The sequence below is a fragment of the Pundamilia nyererei genome, unplaced genomic scaffold, assembly GCF_000239375.1.
Source record: "Pundamilia nyererei isolate P.nyererei 1_Seehausen unplaced genomic scaffold, PunNye1.0 scaffold00126, whole genome shotgun sequence".
NCBI lineage: Eukaryota > Metazoa > Chordata > Actinopteri > Cichliformes > Cichlidae > Pundamilia > Pundamilia nyererei.
Genome location: NW_005187527.1, coordinates 1,496,016 through 1,515,801, shown reverse-complemented (window position 1 = coordinate 1,515,801; position 19,786 = coordinate 1,496,016). Strand labels below are relative to the sequence as shown.

General features: G+C 42.9%; 2 protein-coding genes across 3 annotated transcripts; both read right to left on the bottom strand.

The window, feature by feature from the left end:
• Positions 1-2,306: 2,306 nt before the first annotated feature.
• lurap1l (leucine rich adaptor protein 1 like) lies at positions 2,307-7,902 on the bottom strand. Of its 2 annotated transcripts, XM_005743031.1 has the most exons (4): positions 7,732-7,902; positions 7,455-7,564; positions 7,071-7,362; positions 2,307-3,719 (listed from the first exon to the last, which is right to left on the bottom strand). In XM_005743031.1, the coding sequence occupies exons 3-4, from the start codon at positions 7,275-7,277 to the stop codon at positions 3,330-3,332; spliced, it is 597 nt and encodes a 198-aa protein (XP_005743088.1). In that variant the 5' UTR covers positions 7,278-7,362; positions 7,455-7,564; positions 7,732-7,902; the 3' UTR covers positions 2,307-3,329. The 2 variants fall into 2 exon arrangements, with proteins under 2 accessions (XP_005743088.1, XP_005743087.1); XM_005743030.1 differs by having other exon boundaries at positions 7,071-7,564.
• A 1,096-nt stretch (positions 7,903-8,998) lies between these two features.
• Positions 8,999-13,637, bottom strand: LOC102197983 (5,6-dihydroxyindole-2-carboxylic acid oxidase-like). Its single transcript, XM_005743029.1, has 7 exons — positions 13,014-13,637; positions 12,566-12,888; positions 10,831-11,035; positions 10,549-10,716; positions 10,274-10,453; positions 10,037-10,183; positions 8,999-9,949 (listed from the first exon to the last, which is right to left on the bottom strand). Exons 1-7 carry the CDS (start codon positions 13,366-13,368, stop codon positions 9,762-9,764), a joined length of 1,566 nt encoding a protein of 521 aa, XP_005743086.1. The 5' UTR covers positions 13,369-13,637; the 3' UTR covers positions 8,999-9,761.
• Between the last annotated feature and the right edge of the window lie 6,149 nt (positions 13,638-19,786).

Genomic DNA, 19,786 nt, shown 5'->3' with positions numbered 1-19,786 from the left:
AACGTTTCCACAGCTTCATTACTTCCCAGCATGATGCTCCTCTTGCCTGCTATTGTAATAGAGCTAAAAAAAAGAGAAAAGATAACTTAAAGCACTACTGTCCACCACAAGTGTGACTGCACATCCCACCGAGCCACATTCATTCTACATCCTGGTATAAAAGAAATAGATTATTTTAGCACTGATATTTATTCATATAGAACTTTTCCAGTTGATATAAAGTTGCAGAAGAACTTCCAGCACTCTGAAACAAAGTAAACAGCCGCAGAGAGAAAAGCTAATTAAAGTAGAATAAAATAAGGCGACATGTTTAGCCTGTATGTGCAGCTTCCCGTTTGAGGGGTGCGTGCCGTCTCCGACTCTTTTGATCCCCCCCCCCCGAACCCCTTTCCAGTACCCATATCCCGTATCCTCATTTGGTACCGTGGTGACAGTTTCCCAGATACCAGACAGTATTGGTTTCCCTTCATCTTGTGGCGCAGGTCCAACCCCAGTGTCTAATTTGCTAATGGATCTCCGTTGGAAGCTGCTGTCTCGACTGTACGGTGGTGGAATTATATGTGCACAAGTGAAGTAACGGAGGACTAACTGAGGGAATGAATAAATCATTGTTTTGTACTTTCCCCCCCCCGAACACGGGCGACTGCAGCCGATTTTCCTCTTGTTTGTTTTCTGCAAAGCCTTGGTGTCATTCACCCCCAGAGTAGTGTGGCCGTCGCTGCTGATGGGAGAATCTGCAAACTTGACTGTAATAAAGCACTGACAGCAGCATTCCTTGCTTAAATTTCTAAAGATGTCATTACATGTTGGCATCAAGAGGAAATGAAGTATGACGATGGGCTCAAGTTTAATCTTGATGAAAGTTTGAGTCTTGCATGCTGCGCTGAAAGACGGCAGCTGTCTTTATCTTAAAAGCTCCATCAACTGGTCGTCCCTTTCACGTAGCAAACGTACACTTGTTAAGACCACAGAAAATGGGCAAATGGCAGCTGCCATTCATGTGTAGTGTACCATGCAACACTCTGACTCAGACTCATTCAGCATAAACTGACAGAACCTGCTCGGTAGGTCCAATTCTTTCACGGCCACTAACTCTAGTCTCAACAGTTTCCCTGCAAGTAATGAGCTATCAGTTGTTGGATATGGATATATTTTTTGGGACATTACATTTGGGAAAGTTTAGAGAATATTTTTTTGTTTTTAATTGAATTGCTGACATGAAGGTCACGCTGTCATTTACGCGGATCTTTTGGTTTTAATGGAATCAGCCCGGTTCAGCTTTACAGGGGTCTTTAGCTACGCCGAAGCCTCTGGGTGGTAGAGATAAGGCAGCGTAAAACCAAATAAAGCTGCTCTGCACTTGGAGCGAGACAAAGTTAAAAGCATGCTTAATGTGCCTGGATGCAGTGATTATATCTGTCTGGACCTAATGTAACACTTAAAAGTGTCCTTTGTGTCCAATCTTGAGATTGCTGCCACCATTTAGTAAACACCCTAAACAGCATTCGTCACAGTGCACATGGAGCTCTGTGGACAAAGGGAGCAAGGCAGCATTTCCAAGCGAGCGTAACAGCTACTGAAGTACAGTGGGCAAAGGCCACTCATTCATTTGCAGGCCGATGAGAGCAGGGTTCTCATCTTTCCCATGAAGACTTACCCTCTATAGCTCGTCTGGACCTGCAATTATCACATGAAAGATAAGGAGCCAGCGCGATGCATTGCAAATGAGAATAACATAACAGCCCGTCAATGACTCTGCATGGCTGGCATTTCAGCAATAGCTCTGTCTCGTCTTTGTTTGCCTTAGTTACTCTCAAGTAACACAGTCCAGTCATTCCAGCCAGATGACAGATACTCGTGAGTTTCTGGCAGCATGATTTGTCATCTTTAATAACGCTAGTTTATGCCAGCCAAAGAAAACGACTCCAAACACTCCTCCTTTGTTAACAGCTTGGATATTTTAAAGGTTACGAATAAACAGCTATTTGCCCAATTTAGAGTTTTTAACAATGTGAATTAACAAGGGTAATTTTCCACGGCACATTGCACGGGGCACCGCGGAGTCTGACCTCATTATTAAGAGATTATTCTCAACTTCAATCAGCTAAAAAAGGCGAGCACTGTGAGGTTCACGTTCCATCTCATTTGGATCCCAAAATGAGGTTTGTTTCTAAAAACGGGACCTAAAGGTTCAGAATGCATCATGCTTAGAAGTTTCTTTGCTTAAAGAAAAAACAAAACAACTTAGCACAATGAGCAAGAAAAATCACAATATATTATTTCATTTTCCACAACAGATCATCAGCAATCAAATAAAAACAAAACAACAAAAAACAGTTTTTGCTTTAAAAAGCAGGCGAATACAAACGTCAGATACGTCAACACAGGAGCTTTAAAGCTAAAAATAACACATGTATGTACAGTGGTGTATCGCTCTCGCTAAACCGTTCTTTAACAACAGTGAATTTAAAATCTGCCCACAGAGCAAAACACGTGTCCCACCATTTATAAACCTCCCATCTGCTGTTAAAGCAGGCCCTAAATTATCTATGAGACAATCAAACTGCTTTGGTTTTCAGTCAAGAATCTGAGCTTTAAGTGTGCAACGAATCTCTTGTGTTTTAGGCTACATGCTTTAACTACTACTGCTGAGCAGAGTTTGACTTGGGAACTCCTGTCGGTAAACAAAACAAAAACAATAAAAAGCAGAACTAAAAGTTTCACACATACAGCAGTGGAGCTCAGGATTTGGCATGGAAGCAAAGTGCACTTGCTGTGACACTTAGACTAATCACTTGAAACTGTTTTACCTCGAGAATCGCTCAGCATGAAATGTCCAATTTTCCAAATGGCTGCTAAATCCCAATCTAGTCTGGATCAGCTGATTGTGGTTGACCTGACGCAAACTCAGAGTCGGGTTTTCCACAGATAGTGAGGAAAATCGGCCGTTCAGTTGATGTTTCTACTTTTTCCACACCCACCTTTGAAAATACCCTTAGGCTAAAAAGTGTGACAGATACACCCAGTGAGGTATTGGATAGCTGAAAACAACTAGAACTTTGAATCATGATAAAATACCCTTTCAATTAACCTGCGTTTAAAGTGTTAAGACATGAATGTTAAGCGTGAACGCTTTGAAGAGGCGCGTCGATTCGACAGAGTCAGGAAAGTAAAACGTAACATTAGTCATCAGGTAAGACTTGCTAACATCTCGCTACAATTTGAGGAAAAAAATAGCATTTTGTTTTAAAAGTGAAGAATACTTTTGAAAACCATTCTTCACAAATTACAGTAGTCCCTCTGTAATCGTCACATTTAGCTTATCATTATTATCCAAAGCAGTAGTATTCATCCGACTCCACCCTGAGTTTCAAAGGCGATTTGGCAAAGGCGTCGCCGTCGATCACCGTTTTATCCACAAAACAATCAAGGTCCGTAGGCGAGGGTTCATCCGGGAGGTCCTCTGCTAGTGTGTCCAGGTAACTACCCACAGACAGACCATCCAGGCCGTCGCTGTTGCCATCATTCAAACTATTGAAGCTTCCTCGCAGCGAGGCGCCGTCCTGGCTGTCCGACAGGCTGTATAAGCTGCCGGTCAGGCTGCCGTCATGGCTGGCGACGCTGCCTTTGTCATCTATCATCCAGCGGATGGACTCGATGCCCTCGTTGATGGACATAAGCTGCTGCATGAGCTTTACGTCAATGGCTCGCAGATTTGCCTGTATTGTGGAGAAAAATAAACATTCAAGTAAGGTCACTGCATTTCGCATTTCAGGAAATATGGTTAACAGATCAATATGTCTGTTCTCTAAATACATGGCTAATGTAAGCAGTGGGTAAGCTTAACTTAAAGGGGGGAAAGAAAAATTAACCTACACCTTGTAATAGTAGACCGTGTCACACATGCCTAGAGACTGGTTGACGATCTCCAGTTGGGTTGTGGGCAATTGCTCGAACTTGATGTCATTTGCAAGCTCAAATTAGTTGTAACAAGGTATAGAGGGCTGCATGAAAAACCATCCTGTGATTACTCTGGCCACTAGCAGATTGCAGTGGCCACTGTAGTTTGTATGAAAAACTTTAACTTGTCTACAAACACTTGCAAAATGTGCCGAGGGTATTCGGTAGCTGTTGGCAGACATGTAGGCATTTTCCATACAAACTACAGGCAATCTGCTAGTGACCGAAGCAATCACAAAAAGGTTTTTGATGTAGGACCCTCTTTAGTACCAATTTCACCCAGCAACTCTCAGCAACGACTTGACAACTGGTTGGGGAATACAGGAGGTCATCCAGGCCTCTGTAACTTACTTACTTTTATTTTACTAGTAACTGATTTAATCTTTTTTAAAGACATTGTTTGTCTTAGTTCAAGTACTTCTGTTACTAAAAGGAAGAAGTTCCCTTTTTAAATATGTCACTAGTGTTTAGAGCCTTTGTTTGAAACGCCATAAACAGTTACCAGCTGATCTGACCAAAGTCAGGTAAACGAGTTATCCATTTCTTGTCGTGACAACAAAACAAGACTATTTTTAAAGCGCGTGGTCATATCATCTTAGTGAGGATTCATAAATAACTACACATGATAAATGTCTGAGAAATCTGTTTACATTTCATGTGCCTGACAGATCAGATTTTTAAATCAGCAGATATCGGCATTGGTCATAAAAATCTCAGTTGGGTTCTAGCAGTCTTGCTCTCCGCTCAGCTTGAGACAAAGAGTTGTGGGCTGACTTAAAATGACATTTGCAAAGTCTTATCATGCTTCACATACCAAATTCTTTTCTCCCCAGCCAGTATATTCTTCTTCTACTGTGTGACTTGTCTGTTGGTCCCACTATTTTCTCATCATTTCCAGAGCAAAGATGGTATTCCAGATTCAACTGTCTGACTGTTCTGAGCACACTGCAGGGGAGCTTGTAGAGTATTTTATTTAGTTGTAATTGCCTAACAGTTATGCGTTCAAAACAGCAAACACAGTAGTGAAAAGTGTACTTCTTAGCATTTATAATGACAGAACTGGAGCAAATGACCCAGCAATTACGTAACCTGTAACAGCCACGTGAGCAACACCAGCACCCTATTTAAATCTGTAGATAAACAGACAGGTATGAGTTATGCCAGATATAGACTTCTGAGGAAAATCGAAGTCGTAACTGGAAACTCCTTTTAACCTCATGTTGTAACCTTCCAGGTAACCTGAAGGGACCTGAGAAATGTAACTACATGTCCGGTCAACACAGATCACAATGAGTCCGACTGGTCAGGAAGATTATGGCGTAGATTTCGCGCTGAAGCGTAATTCAGGCATTGGACTACTTCTTGCCAGTAGCTGTGGCGTGACAATTTAAAGACAGAGTCAAAGTCCACTAACAGTGTAAGAAATAGAGCTCATAAGTAAAGTGGAAGCCAAGAAAACAACTAAAAACGAGCAGTGTCAGTATTGCTACTGTAAGCATCAAGGTTCAAGGATCATTCCTGGTCTCAGAAATAGTACTCTCCCCCACAGATAAATTAGTCAGAGAAAACACAATCTACTCCAGTCATTGTTGGGTCATGTGACACCGGAAAAACGACTTGTACGCATGTCAAATCACAGCCAAGAGACAGTTTTTATTCAGGACAATGGATAAACGATGCCTACTTTACACAGTATGGCCATTGACTAAACTTCCTGCCCTGACAAACCATGCTATTGAGGGTGGATGGAACTGCCTATGGAGTCATTCAAAAGGGATTCCCCCTGCGTCTACTTGGTGACAAACGCCCGGTCTGAATGAAAATTGGTAAACGGGCAGCTGCAACATCCTGCTACAGTGAAAACACTCTGAGGCAGATGAAGGCAGACAGGGTTGGTAGACTGTTCCAGACAGCTGCTTTGACACAACAGCCTTTCTTTAGAGTGGATTTGTAACCACCCTTCATTTGGCTCACATTGCTGCCGGTGTGTTTGTTTTGCAAGTATAACCACCTGCCTTATGCACAAACACACACACAGAAGCTCAGCAGATGGAGTTACACCAGAATTATAGGCCAAGCAGCTATGTTGTGTTAATAGGATGGCACCACTGGGTCTCTATCACAAAATGAATATCAGAAACACAATTAGTGCAGCACAGTTTTTGTCTGCGCTGGATGCAAAACATGATTTGTGATACAAAACCCCAAACAGACCTGGTGGGACTGCCGTTTACAGTTAATTTGCTCCTTTGATTAGTTTGGGCTCGCAAATAATGCAATAGAAAAGCTAAATGCTACTTTCTTGGCACAAACTTGTGAGTGTGCATGCAGGAAGTGGTCTGATTGGATTAGTGGCTGAAATGAGAGACCAGTCACAGTTGGTATTACACTCAGTTCATTTAAAATAAATTCATTTAGTATTTTTTTCCTTTTACAGGATGCTTGCATAACAAAATAACTGCCACCAAAAATGTGTCATTTAAGTCTAAAAAAAGCCAATTACAGATCTACTATTGTCCTTACAGTAATCTTTAATAAACTAATCCTATCAGAGCGAGATCTGTGGCAGCGGGTCAGTCTGCTGGCTATGACACACCATCTGCTCGGGACTCCTAATACCAGTCTTGACCTTTTTAAAATGGCGCGTTGCTGCGACTCTGTCGGAGTTTGGGACTAGCAGGACATTCCAGGGACATTTGAGAACAATTTGAGTGATCGCAGATAAAACTATGCAAGCATGGGGAGATAATTACAGCTGCACAACTGCAGTGGACTGGATCATACGACAGGAGAGGGGGCGAGCGCCCTGAGGTGACGGGAGTTCACAAACAGTCCTCTGCCCGCAGCACAGTGTGAACGGCTGTCACCTGCCCCCGTGACAGTCGTTCACAGTTAATGGTTATACCTGGAGCTCAGGTAATGCTGTTGTGTCTAGGTAAGGTCCTTGAACGCAACAGAAGAAACAGGACCACCCTGGCAGTAAACAACGATGCCACCACATTTATCTGAAAGTAATTATTAAAATATTACTTACAACACCTGAAACTAAGCTTTAAAGAGAAGACTTAAACTGTTTGCAAGCTATTATAGAGCTCAGACAATACACTCACCATCTCTTGTTTGAGAAACATCATTTTGCTTTCCAGTCTTTTTATGTCCGCAGAGTTAGCGCAACATTTGCAGTTCCCTGAATGCGGCGCTGCGGACTTGTCGTGTTTCCCTCCGGCGAGAGAGCGAAAGAGACTGTCCGGAACTTTTCGGCCCAACTTCGTCTCTATGTCTTTCAAGTCTCGCATGACGCTGTTGTCCTCCTCCATCGCGGGGTGTCACACACGCAGTCAGGACAGTTATCTGCGACCACGGAGGTTATATTCCCACAGCCTGGCGGGCTGTTCGCGCGAGCTTTAATCAGAGAGGAGTGGAGTCAAAGTATGCTAATAAAAGTTTTAAGGCGCGCGCTCATCGCAGCTTCTTCGCTGTGACGCTAAACTCACCGCTGCCACAGCAACAGACCTCCCATTTAAGCTCGTGAATGGACAGTTTGACGACAACGCGCTCTCCGCGGACCCTCCCATTGGGGGAGCTTCCTCTGAAACCAGACTCCCTACAGGTGAGACGAGAGAGCGAGAGAAATAAAAAAGCAGAGGTGTTTCCAGGATATTATTTTTCAAAAGCGGTGGCAAAAGCCCACAAAGAAAATAAGCATGACTGTTTAAAAATTTATTATGAATAACTTTTTGCAAGGTCTTTTAATTCTCTTTATTTTCTCACCTCGTGACCCCCCGACAAGCTGAGCTCGTGTTGTCAAGGGAAACTAGTCACAGTCAACTGGTGCTTTCAGAGTCCTGTAACTGTAATAAAAGACAGTTGCTAGAAGTGATAAATGAAGTTATAGCAGGGGCGTGTCCAGAGGGGTGAAGGGCATGGTTACTGCCCCCCCTGAAAATATAATGCCTCTTTTCGTTAGCGACTACTCAGCCTGAGTCTGCTCTGCTTGTTTTTGGTCATTTTCCATTACAATTGAGTACCACCTCAATGTGTATGGGGGTCGTTATAGCATTGTTTGTGTCATATGTATGCGACAGTGTAGGATGTTGAGGCGATGGTATACCTGCTGCTCGGTGTAAAGGTTTTTGTCAGACACAGGGACGACACACGCACACAACACCATGCCAGATTACTGTTAGGCTGCTCCCTTGTCACGAGGGGTCAATACAACAAGTAGGTCCATGTTGTACCCCTCGATTTGTCAGACTTCCTGACCCAACAACAAAGGAGACTTGGGTCTCTGTGGAGACTTTAAGCATTAAGTTTATTTTAATGCTAAAACCTTTGTAATATTAGGGCACTTATTAGGATTAGTGGCTCCATAGTACAGGGGTTTACACACTTGGCTAACAAGCAAAAGATCCCTGGTGTCACCCAAGGCCTCTGGGGCTCTTATCAAGAAGGCCATCTGGTGTAAAAACTAAACACCCTTTGTGAATAATGAAGCAGCTGAAGCTAACTTCTTCTAGGTTTTTCTTGAGTAAAGAGTTTAAATACGTCTCTGCATAGATTCTCAATCATCCAGGTCATGGTAGTGTAAGGAGCCTGGAAAGAAAGCGTCATGGTTTCATGATATTTCAAGACGTTTCACAAAAAGTCTAAACATTTGTTTCACTGCTTTGCAAAAAACTCAATGCAAACAGTGTTTAACCTCGTGGGCAGTGCCGCTTATCGCGTAACACCATCTGCACGAGGACGCAGGGCAGCAAATGAGCCTGAAATCCATGCCCACTGCTATCTATGCCAATTTTCTACACTGTATTTGTTCCACATCAAGTTTTTCCACATCTGTGATTTTCCCGTGGGCCTGCATTGTTCACACCCTTAAGTAGCATAAATGATTCCCAGATGCCAAACTATTTAATGTAAAGCCCCTAAGTTCAACAGAATTATTTATGTAAAAATACAAAAGTATAAATTACATTTTTCAACTATTGTATGAAAAATGTGTTTCAGCTAAAAAGACAGAAAATAAAGACTCTTGACACTCTTTTACATTTGATCTAAATCACCACTCTGCTTTATTTTCCTTCTACTTCTTCGTTTATTAGCAACATTTCAAGTCAGGTGAAACAGTAACTTAACACATCATAAAAAAGCATATCTATCTATTGAACGTTCAGTAGGTCCTGCAGAGTTCTAGAAATTAAACTACAGCACCCCCTTGTGGGTAACATGGCTTAATTGCATGGGCACTTTGATGAAATATACCTTTTCTGGTATTGTGCAACTGAACCAAGCGAACCTAAGAAGTCAGATAAACTCAGGGGATGATGTAGAGTATGCAGTTAGTAAAACGATAGTCATGTTCAGGAAGTATTACTTCCTTCATTACTTTAAATGGATGTAAAACGCTCACTGGCACATTCCTTTCAGGCGTGCCCCCTTTTTGTTAAGTGACTCAGCAAACACTGAACTTAGAAGTCAGCTGATCTTGATATGCAATTCCTGATTTAAGGCCTTTTTTTAACCACTGATCAAATTCAGGGTCCTGGAGGGGTGACGCTGGGCAGAGACGGGGTGAAAGTCTATTTCAGGGCCTTTTTATTATAAAAAGTCTTCAGTAAGTAGGAAATGTAAAAGTCAATATTTACATCTGCACTATTTGTAAATATAGACGCACAAATGCAGCAACAAAAGAGATGATTTTATGTTCTAGTGAGAACAGATTCAGACTTTAACAAACCACACAAGCGTGTCACTGTGAGACAAAGAGGCGCTTTAAAGTGGGGCTTGTGTGTGTGAGAGAGAGTTTATACAACAGATTGGCTTTTCTCATCATCGTAGCGCTGGTACTGATCCCCGAGCAGAGGCTGGTGGCCCTCCTTCCTGTGAGACCGGGCACGCACAGCACACGTGGTGAGAGCGAAAACGACCGCGACGATCATAAGGGCAGCGACTATGGCCATGGTTATGATTTCGCTCAGGGTGAAATTTTCACCTGGAAAGGCAGGAGTAAACAATGATTACAGGTCATCTGAGCATTTCTCTGAAGGCGAGATTAAAGGCGTGCGGGTCAAATGTGTACCTGGCCATTCGGCTTGGTAAGAGTAACCGAGGTTTTCAGGGGCGGTCACAAACATCTCCGAGTTGGTCACCGGAGGCCAGAAGGGCACCATGTTGTAGCGCCTGTTGTGACCGATGGGAGCATCTTGTTCTGGGTACACAGCCGCATCTGTCGGGAAGCACTTTAAATTAGCACAAAAGCTCACCGCGCCATTATGAAGGACAATACGTTTTTTAAAAACAGATGCTACTGAAAGACCTGGGCTGTGCCTCCTCAACCATTCATCAAATATTGCGTCGGTAAAGGTGTGGAGCAGGACGAAGATGGGGTCGTTCGGGGAGAGGTGAGTCTGTCCTCCTGTCCCGTTCAGGAACAAATGAGCCAGATTGTGGAGGCTCCTCACTATAGGGTCGTAGTTCCCCTTGGGGGCGCTGTAGCCTGCCAAAATAGCACGAAAGGGCACGAAAAGCTGTGTATGTGAACGCAAAAGAGTTGTATGATGGACAGACAGAAATATCTTTGTGCTCGCTCACCTTCAATGGTGTTCCTGAAGCTTTCAGAGGAGGTGGAGAAAAATGGCGGCGTGTCAAAAGTGTTGACCTGCAGGCAGTCTGCCACGTCCTGGGGCTCCGGGAGACGCTGGACCATAGGCCTGTTCACATTTCCTGCCGGGTTTCTTCTAATGGGAGAAGACTCGGTGCCTGGAGGGAGGGAGGGAAAGGAAAACAACCTGGATATTACCGTATTTTCAAAAAGAACTCCAAAACAAAAAACACCCCACAGATCACTGCAACATCACCAGTCTCCAGCCTCACTGTTGCAGATGGTTCCCAGCGTGTCGTAGTCCTCCACGCTCTCACAGACGACTCTCCACTGGGAAAAGATGGAGTTAGAACTCAGAGAGTTCATGTCAAAATTGCTCCTGGCTCCCATCAGGTCATCTGTGCAGATGTCACATGTGTTTCCCCCGATAGCAAAGTTCCAGTAGGGCAGGGCGAAGGAAGGGTTTTGCAGCATGTCCTGGGTATTGAGTATGAATAAAATCAAAGCATGGCTGGGTTAGAGTGTGTCGCCATGGATAAGGATGTATTTGACTGTGATGCAAACCAAATGCATTCAGTCTGAAGAGTCGGTATTGCAATCTTTCTGATCTAATTTAAAGTTTAGTTTATTTTTAATAAATTGTGCTAAAAAAGAAAGCTCTAGTGGAAGTCTTTTTAATCCCTTTAGTTATGTAGAACGTCTATATGAAGACAGAAGTTGGGGGGATGTATACGGTGCTATAAAGTCACGATGGATTCAGCAATGATGAAACTTTGTGAAAGGAAGTTGCAGTGCAGCGCTCTTGCTCTGCTTCAGACTTATTTCATGACTTTCCAATGCAAAACCTCGTAGTTTAAGATAAGGCGTAAAGGTAAAGAAAATGTTTCAATAGAGGATTTATAGGGGCAAAATATTCATGAATCTCAAAGGAACATAGTCTGTCTGCTTGGCTGTGAATTATTCCCTCCTTCAATTCTTCTTCTCCGGTGGTTTATCAAAGGAAAACTTACCAAATCCCACTTTTAAAGTCTATGCTTGCTGATATGAAACCAGTCGGGTAAAAGAGTGAGTTGAAGATAGAAACCCCCCCACCACACTAATAAAATCCAGGCATTCTTACCTATATGATTTAAATGCAGCAGGACAAGAAGCAGAGACAGTTCATTCTAATTCTTACTGGAGAAAAAAAGAGCCTCCACCAGTGTGTGAATGTGAGAGTGAATGAATAGTAGAATTGTAAAGCGCTTTGAGGGCCCCGAAAAGCGCTATATAAATGCAATCCATTATTATTATTATTATTATTTCCCTCAAACTTCACCAGTGTGACAGATTTGAGGATGAAAACAGAACAACAAAAAACAAGGCACTAATTAGGGATCCCAATTTAAACCAGAAACTTGCTCAGGATAAGGAAGGAGCTTCTCTGCAGGAGTCCAACACTGACAGGGTTCAAACCCACACAGCACACACAGCAGCCTCATTCTCTGCCCTTAATTGTGACCCGACTGATGCATGCAACACCGACCCTGGAGCGGATTATTAACATTCTCCACGTGTCACTTTCGTGATCGTTAAAGTCTAATAACGCCTCTTCAACAAAGCTCCTTTCAGTGCTGTTTTCTCCAAATGGATGGTGTGCAGACCGAATCCAATCTCTAATTTGAAGTGGTTAAAGTCACATTTTGCGCGCTGCTCGCTTATTAAGGTGTGACATTGCTTCGTCAATTATGATTTCTTCGCCATTACAGTTTGCGGGGAAGCGCATTAGACAAAACAAAACAAGCGGGCAGGGGAGGGTGGGGTGTCGGGAGGCAAGAAGGACATTTGTCGGTGTTGAACTGGTAAATTAAAGATGTCGATAAACAATTAAGTGATGATTAGCGACTCTCAGGCAACAAAATCAGTTTTTTTTATTTTCTTTTTCAAATTTGAGTTAAAAAGACCCTAATGACATCCGCAACACTACAGTGTACGCTGTTATAGATCTAATTATCTGCACTATCTCACCTGCATGTCTCGCTCCAGCTGGAGCAGGTGGTACCTGTGCCAGGTCAGGAAACCGGGGCCCTCGTGCGAAAAATCCACGCCCCCAAAACTGGCCTGCCCCGCGCCCAGGAAGGTCTTGCTGACGGAGTAATAGTGGGACCAAACGAAGTAATTGTAGATGGAGACGTTTTCAAACTGCGTGGTGTTCCCGTCAGGGCCAAAGATGCCCGGATAGTGCCGCGTTGCGATTACCAGATCGGGGTGCACCGTGCGCTTGGCCTGGTCCAATGCGTTCACGAACGCACGTTTTTCCTCCGCGCTGAGCTGCATCACGTTTCTTCTCACTGGAGGATTATAGCATTGGAGAAAAAAAACATATTAGCTCAACCGGTCGCGCTAATTGGAAATCAGTTTTTAATACCCAAGATGCGCGTAATTGGTACATTTTTGGCAGCTTTTTTGCACTTACCAACAGGAACTCTTTGGTCACAGTTGGGCCCGGTCAATCCGTGTTTACAGCGGCCGCAGTTATGACCACTGAAGTTTCCGTTACACTGACAGGTACGGCTGAAAAAACGGCTGGGCCATCGTTCCCGATCATCCCGTCCGTCGTGCGGGTACTGAGGCCCATGCGGCTGTGTGTCCACCGCCACCGACACACACTGTCCACGCCCGGTGCTGGAGCCACACGGGTCATTAGGCAGTCCAGAAGGCGACGGGCAGCACTGTCCACTCCTGAGACCCTCTGGAGTCACACACTCTCTGGGAAACTGAGCGCTCACAACCACCGCGCCCACAATCACCAAAAAGCAGAACTGCCACATTATCCAAAAAAGAAAAGTCGCTGCCAAAGTTTTACGCACGGCTGGTTTCGAGTCTGTTTTTACTGACTGACTTCGAGTACAAACCTGAACTAATTATTTTCCCCCAAAATACACTTGCATCACTTCACATCAGAAGTTATTTCTTCTCTGCCAAATGAGTGGGTGTAAACCTCCACCTTCCATGCACCCACGCAAGACTCCACTTCTGTTTCCCCCCCAAAACCACTGAACCGACGACCTTAAATACCGGATTAGCGCATGACTACCGGATTTACTGACTCCCGCGTGATCCCATCACATAACATCATATTTCCTAGGGATGGAGAAGGTAGTGTGATCCGGTCATGCACACTTTTATTCCTCTAAAAAAAAGTCCCTGGATGTCTACAGTCGACCGAATAAACACAGCATTAAATGTAAGAAAGTCCAATTAATAACCGACTCTAAGAAACACAAATTATGATAAATGACTACTTCCACACACACAGTGTAACGTCTCAGTGCGCTTTTATGAGCACTGTATGAAAATTAATTAGCTATGAAGTAATAGTTCCCCCCTCACAAATCTTTTAGCAAAGGAATAGATGTTTGAAGAGTTAAAATAATAATAAAAAAAATTTTTTCAGCATGTTGAAGAAATTCAACCTAGTGTGTGTGACACTGGAATTTAATCTTGCCTCAGAGGTTTGCTAAAGTGATCATATTTCAGGTCATTTGACTTCTCAGGAAGGCCCCTCCACCCTCCCTCTCCACCTCCTTCTTTCCCCAAACCCGAGCCTGATTTTACTGTCCAGAGCATGTGAGACTTGAAAGCACGAACAGCATTTATCCCACAAGAAAAAGTCTTTGAGAAATGTAAAAATGTCTCTGTGTTTTAAATCAGAATAAATAACAATGCAACAGGTTCCTATTTCCTTGCACGTCATGCATGGAAATTTAAAATCTGAATTCAAAACAGATCAATAAATACTTTGCTGGTTTAATCAGCCTTTTAAATGCTCCGGGTGATAGATTGTTATAACTTGCCTACAAGGAAATTTGTCGTCCCAGTCAGAGCTTACACAGAAACACACAGTGTTTGTTGAGGGCTCGTACTGCACGCACAAACCTAAGGCACACTCGTCTCCATCTGAAAGTTCCTTATCTCCAGCCCCTCTGGCAGTAATGTGATGTGGGGAATGAGGTGATCAGTGTCATGAGAACTAGCTGTGTGATGTCAGACCGGAGGGATTGCATGTAGGAAGGCTTTTGAGGTAATAATGGTGGCAAGTCTGGTTGTTGGAGATAAAGAAGGTATAATGATGTTTCATGCAGGGAGGGGAAACCCAAGATGTGGCCTGGGGAGGTCACACCACACAATAATGTCATCTGGGTTCCCCACACAACCAGTGCTGAAGCTGGTTCTGCTGGCTGAAGTGCTGTAGTTCCCATGCAAACACACAGTACTTATCGGCGATTAATAAAGGGCAAGCTCAGATTTTTTGTTAGCCAACTGTGTGTTATGTAGACAAGGTCATTATATTTCGAATATATCCAAAATCTTTGCAAAAGTCTCGAAAAAAATCCTCAGGACTACAAAAACTTTATAGTGCAAGATGTAAATGGTAAAGAGGTAAGCAGTTTCTCGGCATGTCTGTTATAAAAGACCATAAAAAGTAAGAATATATGAATTTTACAATCCCAGAGAAGCAGAAGGTGGGACATCATGTTGTCTCATCAGGAGTAAATTCAGGCACAGCAGGAGGGAAAGCTGTATACCTGTCACACATAAGGACCTTCTGTTTCCAACTAACTTTAAGGAATTATTTAATATTCTTCAACATGGAGTACAACACACTCCTAAAGATGGCTGTAATTTAAAAACATAGATACGACATGTTTGCTAGCAAGCCTCCCAAATGTTTAACAGCTTGGACATTTGACCATGTGATGAATCTTTCAACCACCAAAGACACCAGACAGAGAGAAAAACATGTTTTCCTGCAGCTCTAAGTTAAATTCACTTCTAACGAATGAGTTAGAGCTCACTTCACAACGAAGACTGGATGTAAGCCTTCACAACAAACCATTCACATGACACCTTGGCTTCTTTTCTTCATTTGTTTATGATAAATGTGTATCTTTTTATTTTAACTGCATTTTTCTTTTATGTTGATACTGTTGATTGACAGTGAACAACTGTGGTTAAGCTAAGTGACAAAAGAAGCAAAGATGTCTGCTTGTGCTTGCTAAATAAATTCTGGCAGGACCGATCAGGCGAACAGCAGCGTGTTTCCTCTGCTTATTATTTCTCCTGTTTTACAGAACGCTAATCTGCCCACCGTTACGCTTGATGCCATGATAATCCAAACAGTGCTGAGAGTCTGAATTTGAATTAAATCTCCAGGACTTATTTTCCTGTTACGTCAGTTCAAAAGTCACATTTTTGAGAATAGCCACTGAATGATAAACAGATTCGCTATTGGTCCGATGTGACTTTTGTGGATTTATCTTCAAAGGCTCACATACAAAGAGACCATAAGTCTTTGTGCAGCTTTGAATTCCTTTGTGTAACCACAGCAAGCAACCTTCAGAAAGATGCTGACCCACATACAAGAAGTATCCAGACTTCTTCTGTTTGCTCAGTTTCCAAAACTTTAAACGACTTTCTTCTTTTAAATACGATTCTGATCTCACCACATTATTTATCAGCTGCATTTGAGGTGAAGGTTACTGTTAATTGTCATTCATTAATCATGTACAACTCTTGTTTTACGTGTAGTTACGGCATTTATTATGTTTAATTTGTGCCTTTGCTTGTGTTAGTTCTAATAAAAGTTTTATACGTATAAAGATATTACATATAAGATAACTCAGTCCTTGTATTAGATGGAATGTTACTTAATTTTCAGTTAAAATCTCTTTCAAAGTTACTAGTAACTATCTATAATTATTTTGCTAACTTTCACCATCAGACTGTGTTATTGCGTAGTGGTCTAACTGGTTATGCTTACTAACTCTGATTCTCTGATTCCCTCCACATCATTTTTTATCTTTGTTGGCCATAATTAATGCATTTAGCTAATTTTCTTGATTCACTGTGATGTTTGTATCCAGGGTCATGCCTCCACAAACAAAGAGTAACACCCCAAATTAATTATCTGGATAAAGTTATTTTATTATGATGATTCTTAAATCCTTTAAACATGCAGCCTCGCTGAGATCGGGACCTTGGCTCTTTTTTTCCTGCTGTATTTTGATAGATACAGTGAAGAAAGGACAGAAAAGCAGGGGCAGAGAGAGAGAGAGAGGAGAAGGCATGATGCACAGGGCTGCAGGTCAGACTCAAACTTGGGCCGGCTGCTCTCAGCCGTATGTCACGTGGTCGCCTGCTCAACACACTGAGCGCCCATTCATCCAGTTTTTCTAAGCCCAGCGTGAGTAAAATGTATAGCTGGTGTTAGAAAGTCCTGTGACCTGACACTGTAAATACTCTATTTAAATGTAATAAGAGATTACAGGTGACCAGAAAGTCTTTGAAGTAGAGCCTTATAAATAAACACCAGACACTCTGGCTGTCTTCTTTTTGTTAAAGAAGGCCACCCTACCTTTTATATAAGAGAAAAGCATCACTGCCGATGCACACTGTTGATATATGCTCTAAAGCCCTCCTCCCGGTGGGACATGCCCGGAACACCAACCCCAGGAGGCGCCCAGGAGGCATCCTTGTCAGATGCCCGAACCACCTCAGCTGGCTCCTTTCGATGTGGAGGAGCAGCGGCTCTACTCTGAGCCCCTCCCGGATGGCCGAACTTCTCGCCCTATCTCTAAGGGAGAGGCCAGCCACCCTTCGGAGGAAGCTCATTTCCGCCGCTTGTATCCGCGATCTCGTTCTTTCGGTCACTACCCACAGCTCGTGGCCATAGGTGAGGGTAGGGACGTAGATCGACCGGTAAATTGAGAGCTTCGCTTTTACACTCAGCTCCCTCTTCACCACGACGGACCGGTGCAGCGTCCGCATCACTGCAGCCGTCGCACCAATCCGTCTGTCGATCTCCGGTTACCTCCAGGGCCGGAGATACAGTAATGTTAGATTCAATAGAAAACACACGATATGTGCAAATACCCAAAATCATCAGTCTTTGTGAGAGGTGTTTCTTATGAGTCTTATACTGTGTGAGTTCATAGTTTTCAATTGTTTCCACGACTATAAAAAGTTTAATATGCAGAAGAAGCAAAAAACCAAAACAAAAAAACAACAAGAACTTTCCTCTGCTTTGTGTCATTTCCCCCCAGTTTAGCTGTTCTATGAATTATTTCTACAACATTCAATTGAAATCTCCCCTCAACTGCCCCTCGAGCACGTGGATGTTGATTTGTTTCATTGTTCCTCAGGTGAAGGAGCTGAGGTGGAAAGAAAAAAGAAAAGCACTGATTACTCCAAATAAGCTGATGATACCAGTGAAAAATCTTGATTATTTTGGTGTGCTGCTATCATAACCTCAAGGCAGTTTTGCAATTAGAGAAAAAAAAGTCTGTTTTTGCTTACAGACTCTGCAGCCATAACCCTAAGGACTTAAAATCTAGGGCAGGATCAGCAAGGCAGATGCTTTCAAAAACATCTTACAGTCTGCCCTTAATTCACAGCAAGCCTTACCCTGGATTTCAGAGGGCACTTGATAGCTTTTAATTGTTAGATATTATCTAACAACATCGAGGACATGTATATTAGCTATCCTCCAGGGGGATCAACATCCTCTAATTAGCAACCAGATGCTTTGCAAATTCACACATCAAATGCTCGTCATAGGGAGATCTTTCAGGAGAGGAAGAAAAACAAGTTCATGTCAAGGGTCTGACTTTAAATAACAACATCTGCTTTCTGTTGAATGGCAAGTAAAGAGTAAAGCAGCAGAAAATGAGTGTTCCTCAAAAACAACACTTGCAGTTAAATGCATGGAATAGTTGTGCAGTAAGTACAAAATTTAGGCAGCTTTTCTTTAAATATCCAACTGAAGCTACGATATGCATCATATCGGGGTGGATCCACTTTGCTCTCAGAACTGCTTTAATCTATCATGGCGCAGATTCAATAAGTGCTGGAAACATTCCTTGAGAGTTTGGTTCACATTGACGCAATAACATCATTCATCCATAATGTGAATCTCCTATCCTAAAGGTGCTCTATTGGACTGAGATCTGCTGACTGGAGGTCATTTGAGTGCAGAGAACTCATTGTCATGTTCAAGAAACCGGTGTGAACTTGATGACTTGGTGCGTTATCTGCTGGAAGTAGCCATAAGAAGATGGGTACACTGTGCTCATACAGGATGGACGTGATCAGCAGCAACACTCGGATAGGTTGTGGTGTTTAAACAATTCTCAGTAAGTACAAAGCAGGATCAAAGTGTGCCACAAAAATACCCCCCACATCTCCACCAGCAACTGGAACCCATGAAGTCAGCATGGGTCCATGGTTGTTTATGTCCAATTGTGTCGCATCAGAAACCATCAGACGAGGAAACATCTTTCTGATCTTTTACTGTACAAGTTTTGTGAAACCCAGGAAACTGTAGCGGCATCCGGTGCGGTTGTCTCCCGCTGCAGGTCATCTGCTTTAATGTTCGACGTGTTGCACGCTCAAGAGGGTCTTCTGCAGATTTTGGTGGTGATTCGACTTACTGTTGCCTTCCTATCAGCTCAAAGCACTGGTCTTTCTTTCACCTCTGGTATCAACCAGGCATTTTCACCCAGAGATCTGCTGGTCACTGGATATTTTCTCTGTTTCAGCCTGTTCTTTATAAATCCTCGAGATGGTCATGTGGGAAAATCCCCGTAGATCAGCAGCTTCTGAAACACTCAGAGCAACCATGGCACATTCAAAGTTACTTAAATCAGCTTTCTTTCTTATTCTGATCTCTGGTTTTTAGCTTTAGCAGGTTGTGTTGACCGTGTCTACATGTCTGAATGTATTAAGTAGCTGCCATGCGATTGGCTTAATTGCATATATGTGTTAACGAGCAGAGTAACAGGTGTGCTAATGAGTGTATTCCTACTTGAGTGTGTTAGCATTTCCAGCACAGTTCCCCTCAGCTCTCTATGATCTCAGTCAAAGCATGGTCATCTCAGGCACACAGCTATGGCAGAAGCCCCGCCTATGGTTCAAAAAGAGTTTGGAGAGGGGCAGCCAATCAGGAGAAAGTTAGCTTAAAGGGAAATTAGCCCTAACTGAAACAGCTTGTTTCAGACAGGACCTGCACCAAGACCCATCATAACACAAACAAGGATTATTTTGAACTTTATTCCCAGATTAAACAAAGGTGTTTAGAGTAAAAAAAAAGATAAAATCATACATTATTTAGATACAAATAAAACATTTGTAAGAAAATAAGGTATATTTAAAAAAGAACCAAACCAACCAACCAAACCTTTGAGAGGG

What these genes read in the sequence shown, in the direction of transcription:
- LOC102197983 (XM_005743029.1), bottom strand. Translation starts at nt 13,368, where the DNA reads ATGTGGCAGTTCTGCTTTTTGGTGATTGTGGGCGCGGTGGTTGTGAGC. An exon ending in AGCTGGAGCGAGACATGCAG is followed by an intron (nt 11,036 to 12,565) that starts GTGAGATAGTGC and finishes CTCAATACCCAG; the next exon opens with GACATGCTGCAAAACCCTTC. An exon ending in GTTGAGGAGGCACAGCCCAG is followed by an intron (nt 10,184 to 10,273) that starts GTCTTTCAGTAG and finishes GCTTCCCGACAG; the next exon opens with ATGCGGCTGTGTACCCAGAA.
- lurap1l (XM_005743030.1), bottom strand. Translation starts at nt 7,277, where the DNA reads ATGGAGGAGGACAACAGCGTCATGCGAGACTTGAAAGACATAGAGACG. An exon ending in TGTTTCTCAAACAAGAGATG is followed by an intron (nt 3,720 to 7,070) that starts GTGAGTGTATTG and finishes TCCACAATACAG; the next exon opens with GCAAATCTGCGAGCCATTGA.